Raw genomic sequence first — 23,591 nt, forward strand, 5'->3', positions numbered from 1 at the left:
TTGCTTCAGAGCTACTAGGACAGAAGAAACTTGAGATCTTGCTGTGGTGATTATTCTTCCACAGCTGTTTGAAAACTGTGCCTTGTAAAGCAATATCATCTGCAAACAAGCCACAAAATGCAGGGATAGCAATTAATTGATGAAGTAGGTGGGACTCTGTAACCAAGACCTGCTGTTAGGCTATAAAAGTACAGAGGACAACCACTGGTTGGCTGAATTTGAGTTTCTGTTTCATTTATTGCTGTAGAACAGCACTGACACTCAAGCAAGGTACAGCTGTTTATAGTCTATTTTTGTGTGCACTTGTAAAACAAAATATTTTCTGAGATTTATAGGGTTCTTTCCCACCTCAAGGAAGATGTAGAAGTCAAGAAAATGCCCTTGTGATGGCAGATAGTTTATGATGCCAAAATATTACTCACAGTTCTGTGCCTCGTATTTGAGGACCTCCAAAGCTCCTTGTAAATTATACTTTATAGAATTGAAAAGAGAATAGTACCTATTTAACATTCAGAGTAAAATCTTGTTCCAGTCTTGAACATAAAGATGTACTTTTTTATGGCTCAGCCTTACTTGAAAAACTTTGCGATGTCATGTGTCTTACTGGAGTTCAACTCCTTTCTGGTAACTCTAGAAGATAGACTGCTGCCTATATGTAAGACTCTTGTCTGCCTCCTTGCCTTTTCTGTAGAGCTAGCATATATTCAGGAGAAATCATTTGCATGGAAACCTTGCCTCACCTTTCTAATGTGATATGACACATCTTGTCCTTTTGTTCCTACATTGATTACTCAATACGCTTCCTTCCAAATATTAAACACATAAAATTAAACGTAAAAACCACTCCAAAAAAATTAACTGTGACTGTATAGATCACTCATCTATGTCTGTATGGTTATGGAGTACTAGCTGAAGTCATGTGGGACCTTTGTTAGCGAAGGCAATCAGGGTTGTCTTTTAGGCACAATCTATTACTGACTTCAAGGAGTGTAGTAATTTGGCTGGGATTCAAGAAACTGCTGATTGACACACAGCCTCTCCATCTGTTGACCACTGTCTAGTTTATCTCATTATAACTTAATACAAAGTCAACTATAAGTATTCAGCAGATTCCATTGCCTGCTTTCAGGGTCTTAGGCCAGAAAATATAATAATATATCAAATCAGAAATGCTAGCACCTACCCTAGTGGACTCGAGCCACTGTCTCACTGGAGCTGGACTTTTTACTCCATGATCTCTGACTGTGTTGTAGAATGCATTGTGTAAAATTGCTGCTTCTTTGTGAAGTTCTGCTGTTCTAACTGAATGGTATGATACAGATGGTTTTTGTTTCAGAATATATTGGGAATATAGGAGAGGAAAAATATTGTCCCAATCAAAAAAAAAGCATGTTATCTATTTCCCCCCAATTCCCATTTTTTCTGACTGATGCTTTTGTAGATTGCTCTTAACTTCCACTGAGAAAGTTGTTTTGGAGTCCTGTGCAGAGGTAGAGATCTACACTGGATGTTTTAGGGCTAGTGTGTTATTTGTCTTCTGACGGTGATGGTGGTGGTGTGAGCTTGAGTTTGGGGGTTTTGGGGGGAGCAACATGCTGAGTCTGAATGCGCTTATATTGTATCTGCTGCCTTGATGAGAAAAGTGTTTGAGCCCAGGTCTGGCTGAACTGAAAGAATTTAATTTCCCTGTGTACAGTCAACAAATCATTAGCTAAGTCGAGACAAGTTTGTGTTCAACTCTTTATACAATTAAGCTATTCCAAATACATTTCTTTTCTTGTTGTTTCAGTGATTGTTTTTCCATCCCTGTCTTAAGCATTTCCACCTGGAAAATACCTACTCAAATTTACCAGCATTAAATTGCCACTTTTTTGTTGAAATGTAAAAACAAGGTCATCTTATACCTTTTGATAAAATTAGTTAAAATGTGGCTGTAAAGTGACAGTAAATAGCTATGCAAAATAGAAGAATTAATGATCAGTGCTAGTGAAGGCTGGATAAAGAGAAATCCATCATAACTTGAGATCACTAGATCACTGACAGCAGAATTGATATATCTAACCAGCAGTTCCCTGTTCTATATTTTTGTAGTTTGTTAATTTTGAAAATCTTCTATTTGTCCACATTTATTGTAGTTTCTAATTTTACATTTTCTGGAGACTACTTCTCCAGTTTGCCATCACTGGTTACTCTAATGAAAGAAATACAAGACTTTATACCTTTGAGCTTCATGGTCTCTGCAAATGGCACCATCGTTGTACTAATTTGCACAAACCTTATGTTTTCCTAGAAACCCCTGAGGGCCTGGAGTAACGCTTTTTTCTTTTTTTCCCTCTCCCTTATTTTTAAATGACAGCTTGTATTGCAGAGTACAGATTGACCTAAAAGAAAAGGGATCATTGATTTGATGCCACTGGCACTGTTCAGAATTTTGCAAATACATGAAGAGGCAACATAAAGTTATTTCAAGGTGTTCCCCAAGGGCAGTAGTCATAGAGAGCCACAGAAAAATTCTTAGTTAAGGAGTTGGCAAATTAAATACAGGAGAGGAAAAGAGCTCTCTCTCCTTTTATAGCTAGAACAGAAATACTTGAATCCTACAGTGCCAAAGTCTTACTCTTTCATAGAACATCACATCAAAGTACCTTATACATTGTATTCTCACCAGATTCCTGAAATTATATGGATAATATTAGCAGCAAATTCAAAAAGCACTAAGGAGAAACTGCCCTGTTTTTCTTTTTGGAAATTGAAAAAAAATTGGAGAAAAAATTGTTTTGAGCAGTATTAAAAATCAAGAATGGGTTTTGAGTAACTTGTTGCTTACTGTAGTGCTTTGATTTTTGACAAAATAATTATAGATAAGATAGAGATGAAAGTGCTTTTAATGTTTTGGGTGGGTTTTTTTCCCATTAAAACCCAGTATTATGTGGAAAATGGAACTTTAAATAGGGAGCTATGTTTTTCTAACCTGCTACAAGAGAATCATTTGAGTAAGAAAATCATTCAGCCAAAATATCACTTAGTGGTAGAGAATTCTCTTCTGGTGTATATCCCTTACATTATGTGTTTGAATTACACACAGGATTATATGTGCAAGTACTATAGACTGTGGTCAGCACTAGTGTCATCTTAACTGTTTCTTCATATTCCTGCTGTACTCCACATCTATGATATTTATTTTTTTGTAGGATGAGATTGAGAAAATGCAGTAGGCTAAACGTCCTGTTGGCTATAAAGGGAATATATACATATAATATATATATATATATATATATATATATAATATATAAAGGGAATAACTTCCTAATAACTTTCCTTTCATGAGAAAGCATTTGTTCTCTTGATTCATCTGCACAGATTCTGGAGAAGTAAATTTACAGCATATGTAGATAACTTTAAAGACATGTAAAGTTTAGTCTTGAGAAGAGTTAACTTTTATACAAGAATTCCCAAGAGAAAGTGAGTTTTATTTAATAGACAAAATTCACAGATTTTAAAATATTTGCAGTTGAAAAATTTCTGTAATTCTCCCTTTTTTTAATAGAGAACCTTAGAAATTATACCATTTGGGTTGAATTACTGGGACTTGAAATTCATTAATTTGTTAGATATTATCAACAGATATGATGTTGCCAAGGATTGAAATACTACAGTCCTATTTATGAACTTTTGTACATTTGGATATGACTTATGACTTTATTTTCTTTGTAGTTATTTGAACTGCTAGGCCCTGAAGGTTTTGAACTCATAGAGAAACTCCTACAGAACAGATCTCTGATTCTGGAAAGATCTTTGACTTGTCCAAATGACAACAGGTTCCAGGCTCTCCAAGGTAAGTGACTACAAAATTTTTGTTCCAAATCAGACAAAAAGTAGTTTTCTAACTGTTCTGTTTTATTTCCAACAGTAGTACTGGCCATGTGTAATTAAAAAACAAGCAAAAAAAATCCCAGGAGGCAATGGGGGAATGCATTTCTGGGATTAAACAGACAAAGTCTGATTATACAGAAGAAATAAATACAGATTGCATATATTTATTTTGTTTTCAACTGCCTATGGACATGTGCAAATTTTGAATGTATTGACAGTTGCCCTTTTCCTGTTTTAATGGATTACTCTAGAAATAATCGTATCTTCTATTATTCCTCATTTGCTTTCCTGCTTCCTCTCTACTTTGTACTATCATCTAGTGTAGGCCTTGGGGAAGAAAAGCACAGTAACAACCACTTCTGAAAATAATAAACTCAAGCTTAAGCTTGAATAATTGCGAGAGGGGAAATGAATAACTGAGAGAGGGGAAAAATGGGATTCAGGTTTTGTACTGTCATTTTTGCTTTTATAAGTTAATTTGTCTGCACCGAGTAATTATTTTAAAATAAGTTTTACAGATTGTTGTTTTAAAATAAGCCTTATTACTTTCTTCTCTGACAAAAATAAATCTGATAGCATATGGGTTGTGACTTGGGATAAATCTTACATGGACATAGCATCATGCAACCCATTGCATGTTCACAGCATATGGAGCTAGAAAAATGGGAGTAGAGCCAGTACTGGTGGACTTACGTATCTCCACAATAATTTTAAAATGCAAATGACCCCTTTTTAGTGTTTGTCTTCAATGAAATGTTACATAAGCAAGTGTTTAGAAGTTCCTCTCTTGCTGTGCTAATGGTTAGTCTAAACTCACCAGACCAACTGTTTTACCTGTTCATGATTTCAAAGGTGAATATCTTGCTATATAAGATGGCTTTCTGTCCTGATACTGTTCCCTTCTTAGGTACTCAAATAAAAAAATTAAAATGCATTCTGTAGAAATGGAATTAATATATTTTTTCTCCTATGTACAGTTAGTTACAGGAGTATTTTCTTCTCACTTAGCAGAATTAGTATTTTGGAAGCTTTTATGAAATTATTCTTCATTATGCCATCAGTAAAATCTATCACAGTAATTTCTGTTAGAATGTGTAGGAAGAATTTTCTCAATGTTATGTTTTTCAGATAATAGAAAAGCATAACTGATTCTAAGCTTTTTTTCACTGATGAGAGAATCCTTCTTTAACTGCGATAATATAGATATTCAGGGTATCTTCTCTGAGACTGAAGATGCTCTTGCCCCTGAGTTCAGTCTTCTAATTTTTAAATAAAAGGTTTTTTTCTTTTAAAATTTATCAAAATGGTATTTCTAATTATTTCTAATTATCTTCCCAAAATTTCACTTGGAGAAGGGACTCATTTCTGTCTGCAGAAGTTTAGTGAACTTAGAGTAATTTATGCCTCTAAAAAATTAGCACAAGTCAAGAAACTGTACATTTTTGTACCATGCTGTGTTATTTGACTATTTCTTATGTAATTTACTTCTGTGGAAGTAAAGGTGATTTTTGTGGTTATCAGACAAATCACATAACATTTCTTTGCCCTGGTGTGTTCAGTTTGAATTAAATTTGGTCAGGAAATAGTATCCATTGTTGTCCCCTTTTAATACGAGAGAGAGAGTTAAAGCTGCAGACATGATGGTAATCATGTGGACATTTTGACAGTTTATTAGAATTTTTTCAATGCTCTTTAACAAGTTATTGTTGCCTTATCCAGTATGCATGCTGTGAGATGTAGGAGTTTCACTGTTGCTGTAGGTGAAAACTAAGCAGCACAAATTGTTCAAAATGTCAGTCAAGTGGGTTTTTTCGATGAAAAAAGGTTTTCAAGTTTTTCACTTCAGAGGTTGGCTGCAGAAGTACATATGAAACATAACTGAGTTAAGTATTTAATATTCAGCCAAACCTATATAAACTAGTAATCTGTTCGCAGAATTTTGAAAAATGACATTTAAAACCACCAATATTGTTAAAATGAAAACAAAACAAATCTCTCTCAGCCTATTGTATATAAAAGATTTGCTTGTGTCTTCAGTTTTGGTCAGTACTGATCTTAGAAAGGTAAAGTAACTGAGCTTTTTTGGGTTCCCTACTCCCCCAGATTTACTGTTTACTGTAATTTTTCTGTGGTTCTGATTCTTCTTGATAATCCTGCTGCTTATCTATGTAAAAGGAAGAAGTCCTTGTGATTGTATAGAGTAGGATAGATTTTCTCATTTGGTCAGTCAAATTGCATTGTGAGTATGCTTTCAATACAATCATGTTATCTAGTATATATATACACTAATTTTTATGTGAAGAGACTTTAAAAAAAAAAATCGCCCTGTTTAATCTGTTGTCACGCCATCCTGTTTATCTGTGCACATAAGAGCGGTGATAAGAGGCAAAGTGGCATTTCACCTGTAGATTAAGTTATTATAAATACAGAAAACAAAAAATATCCTTCCTTTGCTTCTAGTCCATCCCCAAATTGTTTTTTAAATGTCCTGTCTTTGGAACATGATGTGGTGGTACTTTTATATGTCTTGAGGCCAACTGCTGCACAGTCTACATAAAGCTCAACTATTTTTAAATACACAATACACTCACAACTGCACACACAAGCGCCTCAAAACAAGGATGAAACCAAATATCAAAACCCCAAGCCGTTAGAATGAAACTGGGGAAAAAAGATGGAAACCAGTATTTATGGAGATGCATGCCTGTTATCATATTGCAGAACAGTGCAAGAAGTTCATAGGAGAAAATGCTAAACCAAATTATGGTTGCCAAGTCACAATTCAGTCTGAACAAGAAAAGTTGTTAATGAAACAATATCGTCGGGAAGAAAAACGAAATGCCAGAAAAGAAAAACAAGCTGGGGAAGATGGAGAAGTTTCTGGAGAAGGACAAATGTGCTTTGATCCCAAAGAGCTGCGGATGCAAAGGTAATAAATCCCAAAAGTTGAGAAATGCTTCTGTTGTAATTGCTACTTCAACATATCCTAACAGTTTATTTTCTTTTAGTTTGCTTTGGTGATTAGGTGATTCTGATTTCACGTCACGTTTCATTACAAGCGTAGAATTTTTTTTAATATGAAAACCTAATTTTCAGGAGAGAAAGCAGTGATTTGCTTAATGAGAATCTTCTTGATCTCATCTATGTGGGCTGGAATTGCAGATTAGTGGGGTAGGCTATCTTTCTTAGTTCCTGTATGCACACTACTTGCTTAGGATTTATGAAGTCTGTATTAAATCTATCAGAACTATCTTTCTTTTTCTCTCTCAAGATTAATGGGTACTATTTTCCAAGTTGTCAGCTAGAAGGTAGTGGGAGGAATAGAGGAGGGAGAGGATAAGGAGCAAATAAGCTGTTGTATTTTGTATTGAGAAAAATATAGTGAGACTGGTATCTTAACTGTGAAATCATGTTGCTGTGTTGCTTAAAAAGAGTCAAAACTGCTTTTAGGAAAGCCTCACACTTAATGGATTGTGCTTCTGAATTTTACCTAAACCATGTGTTTTAAGGTTTTGGTATAACTAGTGCCCGAGAATAACACTGTGAAATTATTTTCTTTAATTTCCTCAACTCTTGCTCTGACTGTTATATACCATGCTCAGTTTTTGTGATGACAGCCTGAAATGGGCAGAATTACTGCAGGTGTTTTTCTGCTCACAGAGAACTAGCGCTTCTAAATGCTCGAAGTATGCCAGTCCTAGGTAGACAGAGAGAGATGAGCATCGAAAAAATTCATTACCCACATGTCTATGATTCCCGAGCTGAAGCTATGAAAACATCAGCATTCATTGGGGGTGCAAAGGTATGTTGGTGTATGACCCTTCTTGAACAGTACATCTTTTCCAATGTGTGGCAAGGCTCCCTTTGTTTCCTTAGTCTCCTCCTTCTCAGAACCCAATGTATGAAGCAGTACTTCTTTGCAGAGGGTTTTAAACATTTTGATATATTCTATTTTTATTTTGGCTCTGGAAGAAATAATCTCATTTACAACTAATATATTTGCTTTTATTTCTAGGCTTATTTAAATTCTTAAGATACTATTTTTCTGTCTTTTGGATACCTTTGAATTGACTTTAACAAAATAAATGCTTTATGAAATTCTAGACCTAATGGATTCTGAAATTTAATAAAACAGAGTTATCTTTTTTGGGGTTTTGGGACTATTTTCTGAGTAGTGAAACTGATTATTTGCCATTTGGGGGGTTCAGTGCTATCTATAAAATGAATGAGTGAGATTTGCTCTTGTTTTGGATTAATTTCTTAAAGGAAAGTGATAAAGCATTGTTCAAAGTGAGTTATACATAATGACGCTTTCTGTTTTCACACTTTTAATTAATTTTCCTGTAATACATTTTTAGGTGTTCTTACCAGAGTCAGTTCAGCGAGAAAACAATAAAATGTATGAAGAGGTAAAGATCCCCCACAGTGAACCAATGCCTATTGGTATTGAAGAGAAAATTGTTTATATTAAAGACTTAGATGAGGTGAGTATACTATTTCAAAGATATTAAATTCGTTTTTTCTTTGTTTTGCCAAAATTTAGCTGGAAATATTGCCAGTTTTTCCAGTAGTATGTGATAGGTAAATGCAGACAGTTAATTTCTTGACTACTTATTTGAAGAATATTTATTGGGGAACATAGTTCAGTGATAATCCCTTTCATGTTGATTCAGACTCAAGGAATTTCTGATCTGAACTACTTGTTCATGAGTTGTAGTTCTCAATTCCTTTGGCATTACATTTTCAGTTATTTATGGTTTTGAGCTATGATCTGAATCACTGAAATGAAAGTATTACAGTGATTCTGTTCTCTTCTGAAGATCACAGGAGAAAGTGAGCTTCTGCACCTTGACCTGTACAGGTTGGCTTCTGACTGCACAGCACTATTCTGCACCAGTCTTTCTGTCTGATGCAGTTCAGGGGTGTTGAATATGGTCTTAGAGACTGCATGGGATGCGAAGACATCTCAAAATGTGCTTTGATGATAGGAAGTAAAGAGCAGAGAGGAAAAATGCAGGTAGAACAAATGTTAACATTCCAACTTTTACTGATTTAAAATCGTGAAAAAGCTGAGGTAAGGGAACTAAATTTCTTGTTAGTTATTTGCAGTCTAGAACTTGCAGTACTCTATCACAGATACCTTTTTACTCCTTGTTGTCTATGTCAAATCTATTGAAAAGTGGAAGCTTTGGTATTGATTTGAACAAAGACATAAAAAACAAGCTCTGTGTACAGAGATTTTATGTCTCTTAGCTCTGCAGTATATAACACGGATACATTTTTTCCACCTTTTTCTCTCAGGGAAAGCAGGAAATGAGAATATATGCAGAGAAATTTATTGGGATTCTGAGTAAAGATTGTCTTACGTAAAGATTTAACTCTTTCAAAACAGAAGACAGTTTTAGAATCTGAATCTATTAATTCCTGCTTAGGTGACAGTACCTAATGTTGTGTTTATGAATTGACTGACAGCCCTTAACCAGATTGAAAAATACAGCCACTGCAGCTATTGTCATTTTATATGACAATATTCAGCATGACAGTTTTTTGCAATAAAATGTCTTTTCCCTAAGCTAAATACTACCTAGTAATCTGTGTAGTCTTTGCAAGAAGTACAAATATTTCAAAAGGCAGTAAGTGGTTTCAGAAAAAATATGGTTTAGACAGAAAAATACCTATCTAGAATGGTTTGCAGACTTTTGCACATATAATATTTAAAATAAATGTTAAAAAATGCATCAGTTATACAAATTTAATAAGTAATTCTCTTTTGTAGATTGTGTATCTTCAAGAGGTCTGCTTTTCAGTTTTACAGTGAAATTTTGAAATAGAAACAATCATCTTCAATACTTTACTCTTTGATATGATTCTTATTACATGAGATCACATAGAAGTGTCAACAACAAATACAATTTTGATTGTTTGAACATACATGTATGTAATACTTGCCCCCAAGTTCAGTGTTGATTTGTGACAACAGATGACAAATTTATGAAGTTTGTCCAGCTGCAGGACTTCTCACCTTGATTTCACTAATGAGACTCATAGATTTGAAATTTGTTAAATTGAATTTTTTATCAAGGAGCTAAAAGAGGCTGGAATTGCCAATGTGTAAGGTAAGACATACTTTGTCAAGGTCTATCTTTGTTAGGCCAAAATTATTTTTTTTTTTTTGTTCTCTTCATGGCTGTTTTAAATCTCTAAGCTCAGAAACGCCTTGGTTGGTGTTTCAAATTTTTGCCAATTAACTGGAGTCAGTTTAGACAGCATGAAGATTTTCTGTCAATGTGTTTTTCATTTTGATTAACTAGTGTAAGCAAAAGCAGAAAAATAATGATTTTCAGGTGTTTCCCTAGCATGTACCGGTGCTCATAAAATAGCTCTATTGTATCTCTATATGGATATCTAAAATTTGAGTAGGTGGGCAAGGAGTAGAGATGACAGTAAATATAACTAGATATTTCATGACTAGGAACTTCTAAAGGCATCATGAGGAAGATGACAATTCTGCTGCTGTTGACTACTATGAGGTGCCATTAGTGTTAGGGTTTTGATGTGAGACATTTAGTCTAGACATAAAGGTACTCATCCTGTTTAACAAGTCAATGTACATGCAACCTATTATCCACAGGGGAAAAAAGGCACAGAACACCCAAGTCATTTATTGTTGTTGGAGTTTTGAGTATTATATATTGAGCTTTATAAGCACTTGCTATTCTCTGGGGAAATCCTGACAGTATTAAAAATAATAAATGTTCTTCTTCCTTTTCTTTTTAATCTGTATGTTTTCATTTGCATGAAAATAATTTTAAGAACTCTCTATCTGTTTCTCATGAACTATGTGATTTTGATTGCACTGTCAGCACTTTGGGGAGAGTATTTAACTGTGTGATGTTTATTGCAGAATACACAATTGCATTTAATCTTTGAAACTCCTAAGGTCAGAACTGAGTTCATAAGGAGTTCATTTATATTTTGAACTGTTGGCCAGAAGTTAAAGCTCTGCATTATATAAGTTAGATGTAATCTTGCATTTTAAATGATTTAAAATATTAGTTAAGATTTAGATTTTCTTATTTTCTGTAAACACAGGTTGAGAAGAGATAAGAGAAATATATTCCTCTAGACAGTCATTCTAACAAGCCACATATTAATCACATTTTAAACATGTATATGCTTCCTTTTTTAATAGTTTCTTACGTGGAAGTATAAGGCAAAATGGCAGAACCTCTACGAACCAACACCAAAGGCTGCAGCAATGCCTTACACCAGGGCAGATATAAACACAGGGTTCTTTTTTATAGGATTGGCAGTGTAGCCAGGATGCATCTGCTGCTGCACTCCGGGGGAAGAAATAACATGTTTAAGCTTTAAGTTTAAGTTTTAGTACTATATTATCTGAAATCTTATGGCTGGGATTTTCAAAGTATTTAGTTTCGTTTAGGCCTCCTTGCAATGGGTCAGAGTTTTCCTAAAAAGTTTATGACTTCCTGATTAGTGAAATCACTGCCTGGAAGAACACAGGTGCTAAGGTGAAGCTCATATGAACTGACAAATGTCCAAATTTTTTAGCTACTATTCCTACCTATTCCCATTATGCACTGCAAATATGAGATCAGGAGCAACGAACCTTGCACAATTGGGCAGCTGTAAAAACATTCCATAGCATGTCATAAACAGCTGGCTTCAGCACTCTCCTGCTTTCCGTGTTGTTCCTTCTTCAGCTTTGTCTCCTACCTTTCTACACTATGATCTGAACTGCTGTGTCACCTCCTCCGTCAATCTCACTCCACCTGGGTCATCTCATATTGTTTTAGTTCCTGCCTGTGCTGAGTTGGGAGCAGGAGCTGGTGGCACAGAGATTGTCACTGGTGTTCAGGGGTAGAAGGGTGCACTGTGTGCCATGGAAGGAGTTACAAAGGGCTATTACCTTACAGAAAGGCAACAAATTTCACCCCCAGCCCCCTTTGTAGGTACCTATTTTTCTTGACATTTATTATTCTTAGAGAACTAGGGTTTAGTTCAAGCACAGGTGGTTCATAAGTAGCTGATTGGTCACACCAGTTTAATCTGAAGTATTATGGTTCTGCTATTTGTGGAAGTGATGTGCCAGCTAGGTTGTTTCAATAATGAGAATTTAAAAAAATTGGGAAAGCACAAGCTTAGCTTTATTATCTTTGCCCAGTTGACATGCAGCTTGACCATTAATGAAATATTCTTTTTGTATTTATTATAAAGGTAGTTTTGTGCCAGGCTTTTTGCCAAATAAATGTACCTTTAAAGTCATAAACTCAGGCCAGGGAAAGTTACTCTTCAAGACTATGAAAACAAGTTTTATATAAAAAATTGCTGATGGTGAAAAATTACTTCAGCTTTTTACCTAAAGTGGGTGTTCAGGGTAGGATTTATTTATTTTTTTCATGTTATTTCCATTTCCTTTTGCTAGCACTGCTTAATGATCTAAATAGAAAAGGTATTTTTTTCTCTCTGCATTATGTGAAGGAATTATTACAAAATCAATATTCTCTCTTTTCCTGTAATGTTTTCTTGTTTTTAGAATTGTACGAGGTAAGTCTGTTGAATAGAGGTATGCATGTTTTTGGATAAATTACAATTTTCACATCTAGAATATTGGATCATTAATTCCAAAGTTGATCTTAGTGCATATTTCAGTGGCATATTTTCCAAACAGCAACTGATAATTGAACTGTTGGAATAATTTTAACAAAAATTTTGCTCTTTATTGAAATCTTGTCATTTAACCAATTAATTATGTTCAGAAATTGCTAAGAGGAGAGTTTACAAGTTTTGCAATCATTAGTCCCAACTTAGGACAAGGAAAACCATGTAGGTCAAGGTACAATTTCTTTAATGGCTGGTAGTGCATATTAGGGATTGCAGTCTGTCTTCATGTTTCAGGGAGGGGGGTTCAAAGAAGGCTGAATATGTGCAATACCAGGTGAACAAAAATACTGGAGTTAAGATTCAACATTGATGAAAATCTTAAAGCCTACAAGTTCTGGCTTAATTTTCTTCAATATAGAAGTTAATGGTATTTTATCATTATTTTAGAATTCCAGATGCTATATGTAAAATTTCTGCATCAAATTGTTAGATTATTTCACTTACCCTTAAATGAAGCTTTTAGGCATTTTTCCATTAAAATTCTAGGAATAAATATTGCTTTAGCTAAAAGCAAGAAAAATACTTGCTTCATGCCGAACCAGCAGCATATTGTCCATCTTGTATAAAATTATCATATTTTCCATTAAGACAATCCTCTTTCTTAGTGGAAATAATTTATTAACTCTTCATCAAAAAGATCCATTGGTCTGATGTGCAAGCTGTAAAGTGTTATTCTGATTTTAACATTTACCTGTAATCTCATGTTGTAGAAATGCAAACGTTCTCTGAGGATGGCTACTAATTCACCTTTGAAAGACACTTACTGTGCTTAAGTATAATTCATTGAATGCAATATTTTTAAACACATTGCTCACTTGACTGCAGCTTTCACTGCAAATAGATGTGACTATATGATTGAATGCTAAGTTCTTTTTTCTTTCAGCAACGGAGAACTTCTTCCCATTATGATAAACCAAAAAGTATTTTGAAAAAAAGTCTTACTTTATTGATATAGCCTTTAATACTAGAAATGGTACTGTAACATTTTTCTGGATTCATAAAACCTTTCTACTATTCTAATATGCCTTTGCCAATAAGATGTGGTTTTTTTTTGTTCAATAGGATCACTGATTTTAATGCATGCCAGATTACTAACCTTATTTATTTTGTGTAACACCTTTAAAACAAAAAAAAGTAATTAAATAGTTTAGAGAAAAAGAAACCTGACATGGTCACGTGAAATAGATTTGATACGGTATTTGAAATACAGGTACATTTCAGGGATAGCAAAGCTTTATGAATGTTATAGTACAACTTTGAACTAAAGTTCAGATGTGAAATATGGAAGTCTGGGTTCCTTGATTTAACATGACAAGGGGATGTCTCAGCTCCAGTGAGGCAGAGTTCTTAGGAGCACAGCTTGGGAGGATCAGCAGTTATGACCACTCTCCACTAACCAGGATTTTGACAAGTTGAAAGCTTTACACCAGTTGAGAAAATTACTAATGAATTAGGTAGAGATAAAGGAATAAATGCATGATTAAGAAATACTTTATAGATGGATAATTTTGTCCAATAATCTGAGATTATTGTTCCAAACATAATTCCACTTATATCTACTTTGTCCTAATAGGAGAGTATTTTTTGCATATCTGAAGTCTGTATCAAAATATATAAAGCAGGTTTCCTAGAATATCAAAGTAAAAGCTTAAGATAGTGCTGAAATGAGAGAGAAAAGAATGGATTATCTCAAAAGAGCTGTCCTAAGCATCAAGATTTTTTCTTTTAAAGTAGTGATAGTAAGACAAAAAGGCACGGAATAGTCTTATATTTTTTATAATTATTGTTTTAAAATAATATTTTGAAATGCAGTGGTACTTGTCAGTAAGGGTACTGTGATTTTTGACTCACCAAAAAGGTGTTTGATATTATTTCAGTCTTTGAGAGGACCTATCTCTTAATGCATAACGAGAAATTGGGACTATTTTCTCCAAAACATCTCCATGTTTGGCAGGTGTGACTTCTCTGGAGTCTGTCATCCATTCTTAGTCCAACATTATCACAGACTTAAAAAAGGCAGTAACGTATGCATTTTAGATAGTTAAAAATATCTATATAAACAGTGTCTATATATGTAAAACACATATGTACAACATGTATATGGGGTATAATATATATATATCTCCCATTAATGCAGAGTTGATTACTAAAGTAACAGAGGCTTTTTAATAGATTTCTATTTTATATATCCCTCTCTGCCTCCCTCAGCCTGCCAGATTTCTACTATTTTATTTTTAAGAAAGATCTGTATGCAAAGAAGATAGTCAAGCCAATCTCTGTCTTTATGAGAGATGTATGTAGGATGCAAAAAATAGGGAATGATGAATAATTGGAGGTAGATGAGAACTGAAGCATGATATTATGTCAGATTCTGTGAAAAGCAAAAGGTGACTAGCACTGAGCAGAAGTCTGCACTTACTGGAACAATATGTGTCTATCCACCATTGTGGAAGTAATAAACAGTTCACTTCTTTTGGGATGGGGAGGAATGAAGGTAAAGGAAGCAAATATATCAGATCTCACATGAGTTTTGGAGGTAGGCATTATATAATTGATCAGATGTAAGCCTGTATTTGCACAAACTACATCCTCCTCGGCCTATTTATATGATGTGGCTTTTATTTTTGGTATGATGATGTGGATCAAATCACTGTAGTGTGACCATTTAAAAACAGACTATATTTATACAAATTGGAAGGATTTTCACCAGCAATGTATAACTAAAACAGGCTTTTACTATTGTCCCAAAAGAATGGGGAAATATTGTAGATACTTTCTTATCATTTTGGTTTACTGGTTTACTGGAGAAATTGATAGATAACCACTTGCACCCATAAGCCTTCCCAGATTGTACAATATGTCTCTGATTTAAAAAGGCAACCAGCATAGCAATTAGCAGTGTAACTCTATAGTGTTCTCTCTCTACCTCTGCCATAAACCTGTCTTTTGGTAGACTGACAGCAGAGTTATTTGCTTTGGTTTGATGCTGGGCAAGTTGGATCCTTTTAGAATCAGACTGAGTGAAGGTTTCCTTTGCAGCCTGTGCTGTCTTAGCTCATCTACACAAATTTTTCAGTTGACTTTTCAATTAAAGAGTATCTTTTCTTTTTGGCCAATAGGCTTCTCCTTGCTTTTCAGCTGTAATGTAATGCCCTTACCTACCTTGTACTACCTTAAAATAGAGTGCTTAAAATATGATCTGATCATTTGTTCTTTCAGTTGCATTTGTCCTAGTCTCATGTGCAGTTTAGCTCAAGACCCTTTGTAGTCTTGTGCTTTTAAGATTACCAAGGCATTTATCTTTTTTCTTTAAGAATTAGTTTCCAGGTGCTGTTAGGATATAGTAGATTGTATGATACCATATGAATTGACACATACAGGTGACCACCAAACCACAGCTGCCATGCGAAGAGTAAATTTATTTCATTACCTTGCCAGAGACACACAGAGACACAGGCTCCCTTAGGCTTAGCTCATCCTAGTGGACAGAGAGGGAAGGGGGAGGTAGCAGCCCCTCTACCAAAGACCGATATATCACAGGACCTCGCACATTTGAGTTTATCACAAGGTGGTTCCTTTATGATCTCTCTCCCAGCAGGAGGCTCAAGCATGTCTGTGAGAGTGTGTTATTCTCAGGGTACTTTTCAGGAATCTTCTCAGAATATTTTTCAAAACAGGCAGAGGATGAACAACACTAGGCATAATAAATTGAGTTTTCCCACACTAACATTCTTAGCAGTCCCAGCTGCAAGGTCACTTCAAGCAAAACTGTTACATCCTTGTCAAATCTTCCAGTTTGAACCCTTTTGTCCCAACAAATGCATTATAGATTTTATTTTGTGTTAGCGTATTTATTTACATACTAATAATAAGACTCTTTTAACATCTTGTAAGTTTGATGGTATTACATGAAAAAACCACACTTAAGACACTGGAGATGTTGAGAGGGGCAAAGATGCTATTAAAAACTGGTAAATATGCTCTTTGTTTTATCAGTCTGGGCTGTATTTTTATGTACATTTTTATTTCAAGGGCTTGATATTAATGACAACAGGCAAAACCCACTAGTAAGTGTAGATAGAGCAAGAAAAATTCCTTGTGAATAAAAAATATTGTTTTCAAATGTTCTTTTGTTAGTGAGGTTGTAATTGAAACTTTAACATATCTTCTCATTTAGAGAGACTTTGTTTATTCTATGTACAACCTTATATTTTTTGGAAAAGAGCTCTGTAAAAGCTTTAGTTATATCTTCTTGGGCAGAAAAGCTCAAAGAGAAGAGCAATTAATTGATAATATGGGTCATAGTCTAACAGGGACATCTATACTGGTGAATCCAGAGAACTTCATTTCTTTTAGTCTGTTCTTTAAACTAGCATGTCTGTATATAATACACTAAGAAAAAATTGCTTTAAAATATTTAGTAGATACTGTCTTGTAAGAGTTATATATTCTTTTAGTTGTTTAGGTTGCCCCTTTTCATGTGAGAAGTAAATATGAATAGGGAAATGGACTTTTTAATATTAACATGAGATAAAATTGACTGCATCTGATTTGAATAAAATGTTAAGCCTGTTTCATTTCCTACACAGCTGCCAAGTGTGTGTATATTGTGTAGTGCTGCCTCTGAAATAGTTGAAAATCTGATGGGAACACTTACAAAGGCAAACCAGTAAAGGGCACCAGCTGCTGAAAGACACCTGCTGAGCCACTGTGGGAGTAGATGCATCTGCCTGTACCTAGAAGTAATCTAACAAAGTACCTGCTTTTACCTGTCAGGATTTTAATTTGTATGAAGATTCATTCAATAAAACTGGCTCTGAATACTTAAAGAAAGAAAAAAATAACGCTGCTGGTAGAGTTTTTTGTGTTAGTTTTTTTGGGGTTTTTGTTTGTTTGTTTGTTTTATTGTGCAGAAGAGCACCACTTCTGAGCAACTTTCTCATTTTTATAACTAGTTTAAGTTCTTCTTTTAATAAAATACAAACCCAGATTTGGCAGCCAGAAGTCTCATCTACACTGTGTGTAGTGTGCTACTAAAGGATGCAGCTGGTCTGGAGGAGATTGTGCTACCAAAGAGGAGGTTTTCAGTTTTTGTTTGGCTTAGTTTGAGAGATGTATCTCAGGGGGGCTTGTAAGAGTATATGTTCCCTTTTTCATTGTAGCATATTTCATTCACTGTTGATGGTAATGCACAAGCAAAAATAAATTCTACAATCGGATGTAATTAGACAAATTTTTCAAATAGCTTTTTAAGCTGTTGTAATTTTTGTCTTTTGGTACTTAAACTATTATTGTTCCCACATATTGGTGACCCTGACACACAAGGTCATCATCCTTTACCTACCTTTTATTTTCCTGTGGTAGGAAAACTTCTGTGAACACTGCTAGTTTAGCTGCAGTTAATGAAAACAAAATAGCTGTGTTCATGTAGAAGAAAATACTGACTATGCTTGTAGTCTTTTCCTGTAAAATTTTGAAAAAAGTCATCTGATATCTATACTGTAAAACAGGGCTGCCATCTTGGGTAGCATAAGTGTGAAGTCAAATAGAGAAGAAAATTGAGCTGTAGGAAGATTATGACAGCAGTAGTTAATCCTCTGGGAATATTCTTCTGTTTGCCATTCTTTCATTTTTACTTGATGTGTTAAAATCATTACTAATTTCAGCTATGATTACCTTTCACAGTATTCTGATAGTTTTTCTGGGTTTTGTTAGGTTTTGTAAGGAGAAATTGTTTCTCATGTTAACATAAGCTAAAGTAAATAGTTTGAAAACATTATTCTGAAGCGCCATCTACTAATGCCTCTGCATGCATAAAATAGTATTGAATTAATTAGAGGTCATTTAAAAATAAAATACTGAAAGAGATCTGTTCTCCAAAACTATACAGTAATATGAAATGATGTTACCCTACTCTTAAAAACAGGGTTCCTTGCTTCCATGGAAGATAATATTTAGGCTCCAATTTGTAAAGTTCAACTGACTGTAATTTGGGTGACTTTTATGTATTGAATTTTATAGAGTAAACCAAATGACCAGTAAAAATGCAAGAAGCGTAACAGGTAGACATGTTCTTACACAGTGCAGCTGCATGTAGCTCAAAAGAAAAGCAGCTTTCTGGTTCACAGCATTCTTTTCCCCTTGTACTTAATCACTGTAATATTTGAAATCCAATTATGTCTACCTGGTGACTTCGCAGCTGTTACATTTTTTTTTGGCCTCTTTAAGTGATCATAACAAGTGAAATATCTAAATTGAGAAAGCAAATTTTAAATGTTAATTTTTCATTTTTTAGGAGGTCACATATATGCCGTTGACATGAATATGGACTTTAGTATAAAGCACATGCAGAAATCTGCTAAGTTTTTAATTAAAACAACTCCAAGTAGTTTTAGTCGTTTTGGTAATTAAGACTGGGGAATGAATAATGCGCTTCTGCTGCATCCTGTTTAGGGAATAACCACTTCTCAGTGGAATTTCATGGTACAAGCATGGAAGAATGCTGTAGTCTGCTTTACTTTGATAGCATCCCCGAAGGCAGACTTTCATTCTTAGGAGTATTTGGTCTTCATTTAAAGTGAAATACGGGATAGTATCTTCAATTCTAATTCAAATTATACCAAAGACCAAACTTGTTTTTAATTTTTAAGAAATGTAATCTCAAAGTGAGAATTTTCAAAGTTGAGGGAGGTATATGCTAATCTGAAATGCTTCAACATTTAAAAGATTAACTCTCACTCAAAATATTTTAGACAAGTTATAGTTTGTCTGCTTTTAATGTTGTCTTTAAGTGGCACAAATTTCTGTATGCTCCTTAAGAAATGAATCTTTTATCTTAGATAAGAATGGGCTGTGTCTTTCAGTGATAGAAATGGGACTGAGATGATTCATCAAGGGATTCACTTAGAAATCACCAAATAATTTCAAATGTTTTTAAAAGATTTGGGGATAGAGGAGATATATGACTAGAAGGCTGACTTTATAACTGATGGGCTATTCAGCTCAGATTTACAGTTTCAATTGGCCTGAAGATCACACAATAAATGGTAATACAGTGAAACTTTTAAACTTTTTTGAAGACCAATTGTTTGAGCTGGCAGAACATCAAGGAGCAAAAAATACTGTAAACTCTCTTAAAGTGGGAAACAGATTTTGTGTGTGTTTTGTATCTTCTTAAAACAAAACCATTTTTCTGAATTTCAGTTGGAAAATTGAAATTGTCCTACCACCTAATCTTTCAGTTAGAATATTGGAAACAGACACATCCAATAAGAGCAAAATTATTTTTAGTTTTTATATTAATAAATAAATATGCCTTATGTAATAATAGCTTGTTGGAAATTAATAAGGAGTAGGGAACTAAGAACTTTTAATTTGCAGTAAACAAAATATAGAGGAAGATGATGTTATTTAGTCATTCATAGGAATTACTTATATAAAACATAATATAAAGAAGAAAACTTACTTGCAAATATTCCTTATTTTCTCCTGTGCTCCCTGAATCTGAAAAGGATGGACATTTTTTCTGAGTCATCTGAGACTATGCTGGAGATAATTTTCTGAGTTCCTGATTCTGCTTTCACTTGCTTTTGACACCTGTAGACTTTTGTCCTTCTGGACCTCTAAGTTTGAGACTGTCTTCCTGCTGTGCATATTCCTCACATGGAAACTTTTTGGTATGTTGTCACATGTATCATCTAGGCTAAATATGAATATCTCTCTCAAATTTTGCATCAATAATTTTCTGAACTACATCTGAAAATAAAAGATGTTTGCATGTTAATAACTACTGTAGCAGCAAACTATAGAGACAACTGAGAGGAGACCTCATCGAAGTATCTAAAGAGAGAGTGTCAAGAGGATGGAGCCAGGCTCATCTTGGTGGTGCCAATCAATAGGACAAGAGGCAGCAGGCAGAAACTGATACACAAGTTCCACCTGAATTCCAGGAAGAACTTCTTCACTGTGGAAGCAAAGGAGCACTGGAACAGATTGTCCAGAGAGGTTATGGATTGTCCCTTGCTGGAAATATTGGAGAACCATCTGGACACAATCCTGTGCCCTGTGCTCTAGGATGACCCTGCTTGAGCAGGGAGGTTGAACCAGACCGCAGACCCACTGTGGCCCCTTCCAACCTGACCCATTCTGTGATTCTTTGAAAACAAAAACCTGGTTCATGTGTAACCTACAGCACTTTACAAAGTACATGTGAAAGCTATGTTAAATCTGTAGTGCTGTTTGCAAGGTGGGAAGTACCTTCTTGATCAGCTTTTCAGGTTTTGTGAATCTGTAGTTTTCAATGTATTTATTTTCCGTTAATTCTGAGATTATTAATTCCTGAGAATGGCTAAATGTAAATGCCTGGATACAGTCTCTCAGAAAAGTTCTGTATCTTTATCCTGATAGATACCTGTCATTCACATAAGTCTGTGGGGAATGAGGTCAGAAATTTGATCACTTTTGTCTAATATCTTGTCTCTTCCTCATTGTTACTACTTTTGAGGTTTGGCCAAAAACTGTCTGCTATTTTCTGTCATTATTCTCCATTTTGACTGAATTTTCCAGTTATCAGTTTAGGCTAGTTTGAGTAGCCAAATAGCTACTCATTTTCTGAGATTAGTGTATGCCTTTATCAACACAGCTTCCTGCTTAGATTTTTTTTTTTTTATGTCAGTAGTAACATTCTTTCAAAACTGTAGCAAGGATTTGGAAGAAAAAGAGTAAATTTCTCTTGATATGATGAAGTTGTTTCAAAATTCTTCCAGCTAGTTCATAAATGGTTATTCATGGAAGAATTCAATTTCCAAAAAGTATTTATGTAGTTTCATAACATATCATAATCTCTTTACTTGGGAAATGTTAGCTGAAACCATTTTATATTGGTTAGAAAAAGGGACTTCAATTTCTATGCTGCATATTAGTAACCTTTTTTTTTTTACCAATGGCCAGAATTTATGTAGCTACTTTCTCAATGCCCTCATTGTCTTTCCTTATTATGTGTTAGGTTTCTCCCTTTGCCTTGCAGCAATATTCTTGAACAACTAGGAGAGCTGTTCTCCTAGTTGTCTCCTCTTAGAGACGCACTGTCTTTTCCCAGGGGAATAAATCATGAGAGCAATATGCCATCAACAGAGCTAAGAGTCTCTTTTAGCTGTATTTAAGTATAAGGAATTATGAGAGTGTTCTCTGAATTAGAAAAAAACCACAACAAAACCTGAAGAATAGACTGTAGCATATAAACATCATCAGTTTTCTCACTGTTCCATCTAGAAAAGATAGGGAGATAGTGGAGATGTCAATACATAGCAGGCCATGCCATCTAAAATGTTTCTTAAAATTTGTTGATATTTTGAATGTAGATTTTAAATATTTTTTAAAAATGTGTACAGTTTTTGGTATTTCACTCTCCCGTAATTTTAACTTTGTACAGCATTAAGATATTTTTAATTTTATGAGGAAGAAAGCCTTTTTTTGGTTACATTTAATATGGATGAAATGGGATCAAATTAAACCCAAATCCTTCTATCCTCATAAGATTTTAACTTCTGAGGTTATTAGGAAATGCCACAACTGTTGCCAATTTTCCTTCAGCTGCATTAGTTCAAGGTAATTTCTGTGTGTAATTCACAAATGGTATCAGAAAGCTCCAAGAGGAGACTGTGTTCTGATCTCCATTTCATTGCTGTAATCTTGAATAATTCTCTTGACATTGGATACTTTTGAGTTTGTAGCAGTGTCACTGAAATCAGAATCTCTCCTGTGTTTGGATGTAAGTTTGGATGCCAAAACTTATGCAGATTTTCTGTTGAAATTGTTGCTTTTATGGAAAAATCTTTCTGAAACACTTTGTTATCCATTTCCTCAAATTGGATCACCAGAGGGTATAAACACTTTTTCTATAATCCTTTGTCATATTATAACTAGGTTGATGAACACAACACAGTTCTCCCAGTGAGGGGAGGAGATCCCCCAAGCTGTTCCAGTTTTTTAACTCAGAGCAGTAAAAGCCTTATAGTGCCATAGTGCTGTCCTGTCATTTCCTTCAAACTGATTTGGGGTATATACATGCAGGTGTCTTTGGATTTAATCTATACACTGAACCCAAGAATATTTCTCAATGCTGTCTTTTTAGTACAAGACTAAGTGGTTGAATAATTCAGAAGTCTGTAGAAAAGGTATCACTGCTGCAGTTGTTTGTATAGCATTGCTCATCAAGAGAATAATTTATATATGAAGTTGGTGACAATGTAACTATAGACTTACAAGGATTTTTGTTGAAATTGCTCCAGGCATGTAAACTCTTAGCTGTCATATATGAAGGTAAATATTTTCCCTAAAACCTCTTGATTTTGACTTGATCATACTTCTTACTTCAAGAGTGCAGAAAGCGGGATTGATGACAAACAAAACAAACAAACAACAACAAAAAAAAGAACAAAGAACCAAACAAAACCACAAACACACAAAACCAGAGATAGAGGCTTTTTATTCTCTGACTTGTTTGGTTTTCACTGGCTCTTTTTTTCAAGGAGGGCCTATGTTTCCACAGTTGGTAGAAGAATATTGTACTCCTAAATTTTGCTGCAATTTGTTTTTAATGGAACTTCTCTGGGTGGAGTCTGGATCTTCTTTAGTGAACGTTTATTTCTTGAACAGCGCTCACTGTTGTGAACTGTCCAGAATTCTGACATTTCTGAGAATTGAGTAATTCAATAAAACTCTCAGTGTTTGGCAAATGTGAGGTCTAGAAGGTCTGGAGAGGGAATGTTTAATCACGATTTAGAAGCAGCATTCCAAAAAAATCAAAATCATAATAATTTTCATAGTTCTTGTTTTGTTATGGTAGCTTTGAGCAGAGGTGATCCTTTAATATAGAATGAATATATAATTTTATTTCTTTTTTCTGGTCAGGATACTTCCTTTTACTCTAGTGAACTCTATCAGAATCTAGGAGAATTTTGCAATGTTAAAGATACTAATATAACTATATATAATATAACTATAATATAACTATATAACAGTAATATAACTAA

The 23,591-nt window shown here is 34.4% G+C and overlaps 1 protein-coding gene across 4 annotated transcripts in view; it reads left to right on the forward strand.

The window, feature by feature from the left end:
- The window catches only part of ASCC3 (activating signal cointegrator 1 complex subunit 3), a 253,171-nt gene that overhangs the window by 36,349 nt on the left and 193,231 nt on the right, over positions 1-23,591 (forward strand). For 3 of the 4 annotated variants that reach the window (XM_088053260.1, XM_088053258.1, XM_088053259.1), the window contains exons 5-8: positions 3,715-3,835; positions 6,595-6,802; positions 7,534-7,675; positions 8,232-8,357. In XM_088053260.1, the coding sequence (XP_087909386.1) occupies positions 3,715-3,835; positions 6,595-6,802; positions 7,534-7,675; positions 8,232-8,357 (597 nt within the window). Of the gene's footprint in view, positions 1-3,714; positions 3,836-6,594; positions 6,803-7,533; positions 7,676-8,231; positions 8,358-22,208; positions 22,328-23,591 lie in introns of those variants that run through there. The other variant, XM_088053261.1, reaches the window with a different exon arrangement.

Source organism: Pseudopodoces humilis, chromosome 3 (genome assembly GCF_049639895.1).
Source record: "Pseudopodoces humilis isolate 2021_Gansu_Grassland_sample_001 chromosome 3, ASM4963989v1, whole genome shotgun sequence".
NCBI lineage: Eukaryota > Metazoa > Chordata > Aves > Passeriformes > Paridae > Pseudopodoces > Pseudopodoces humilis.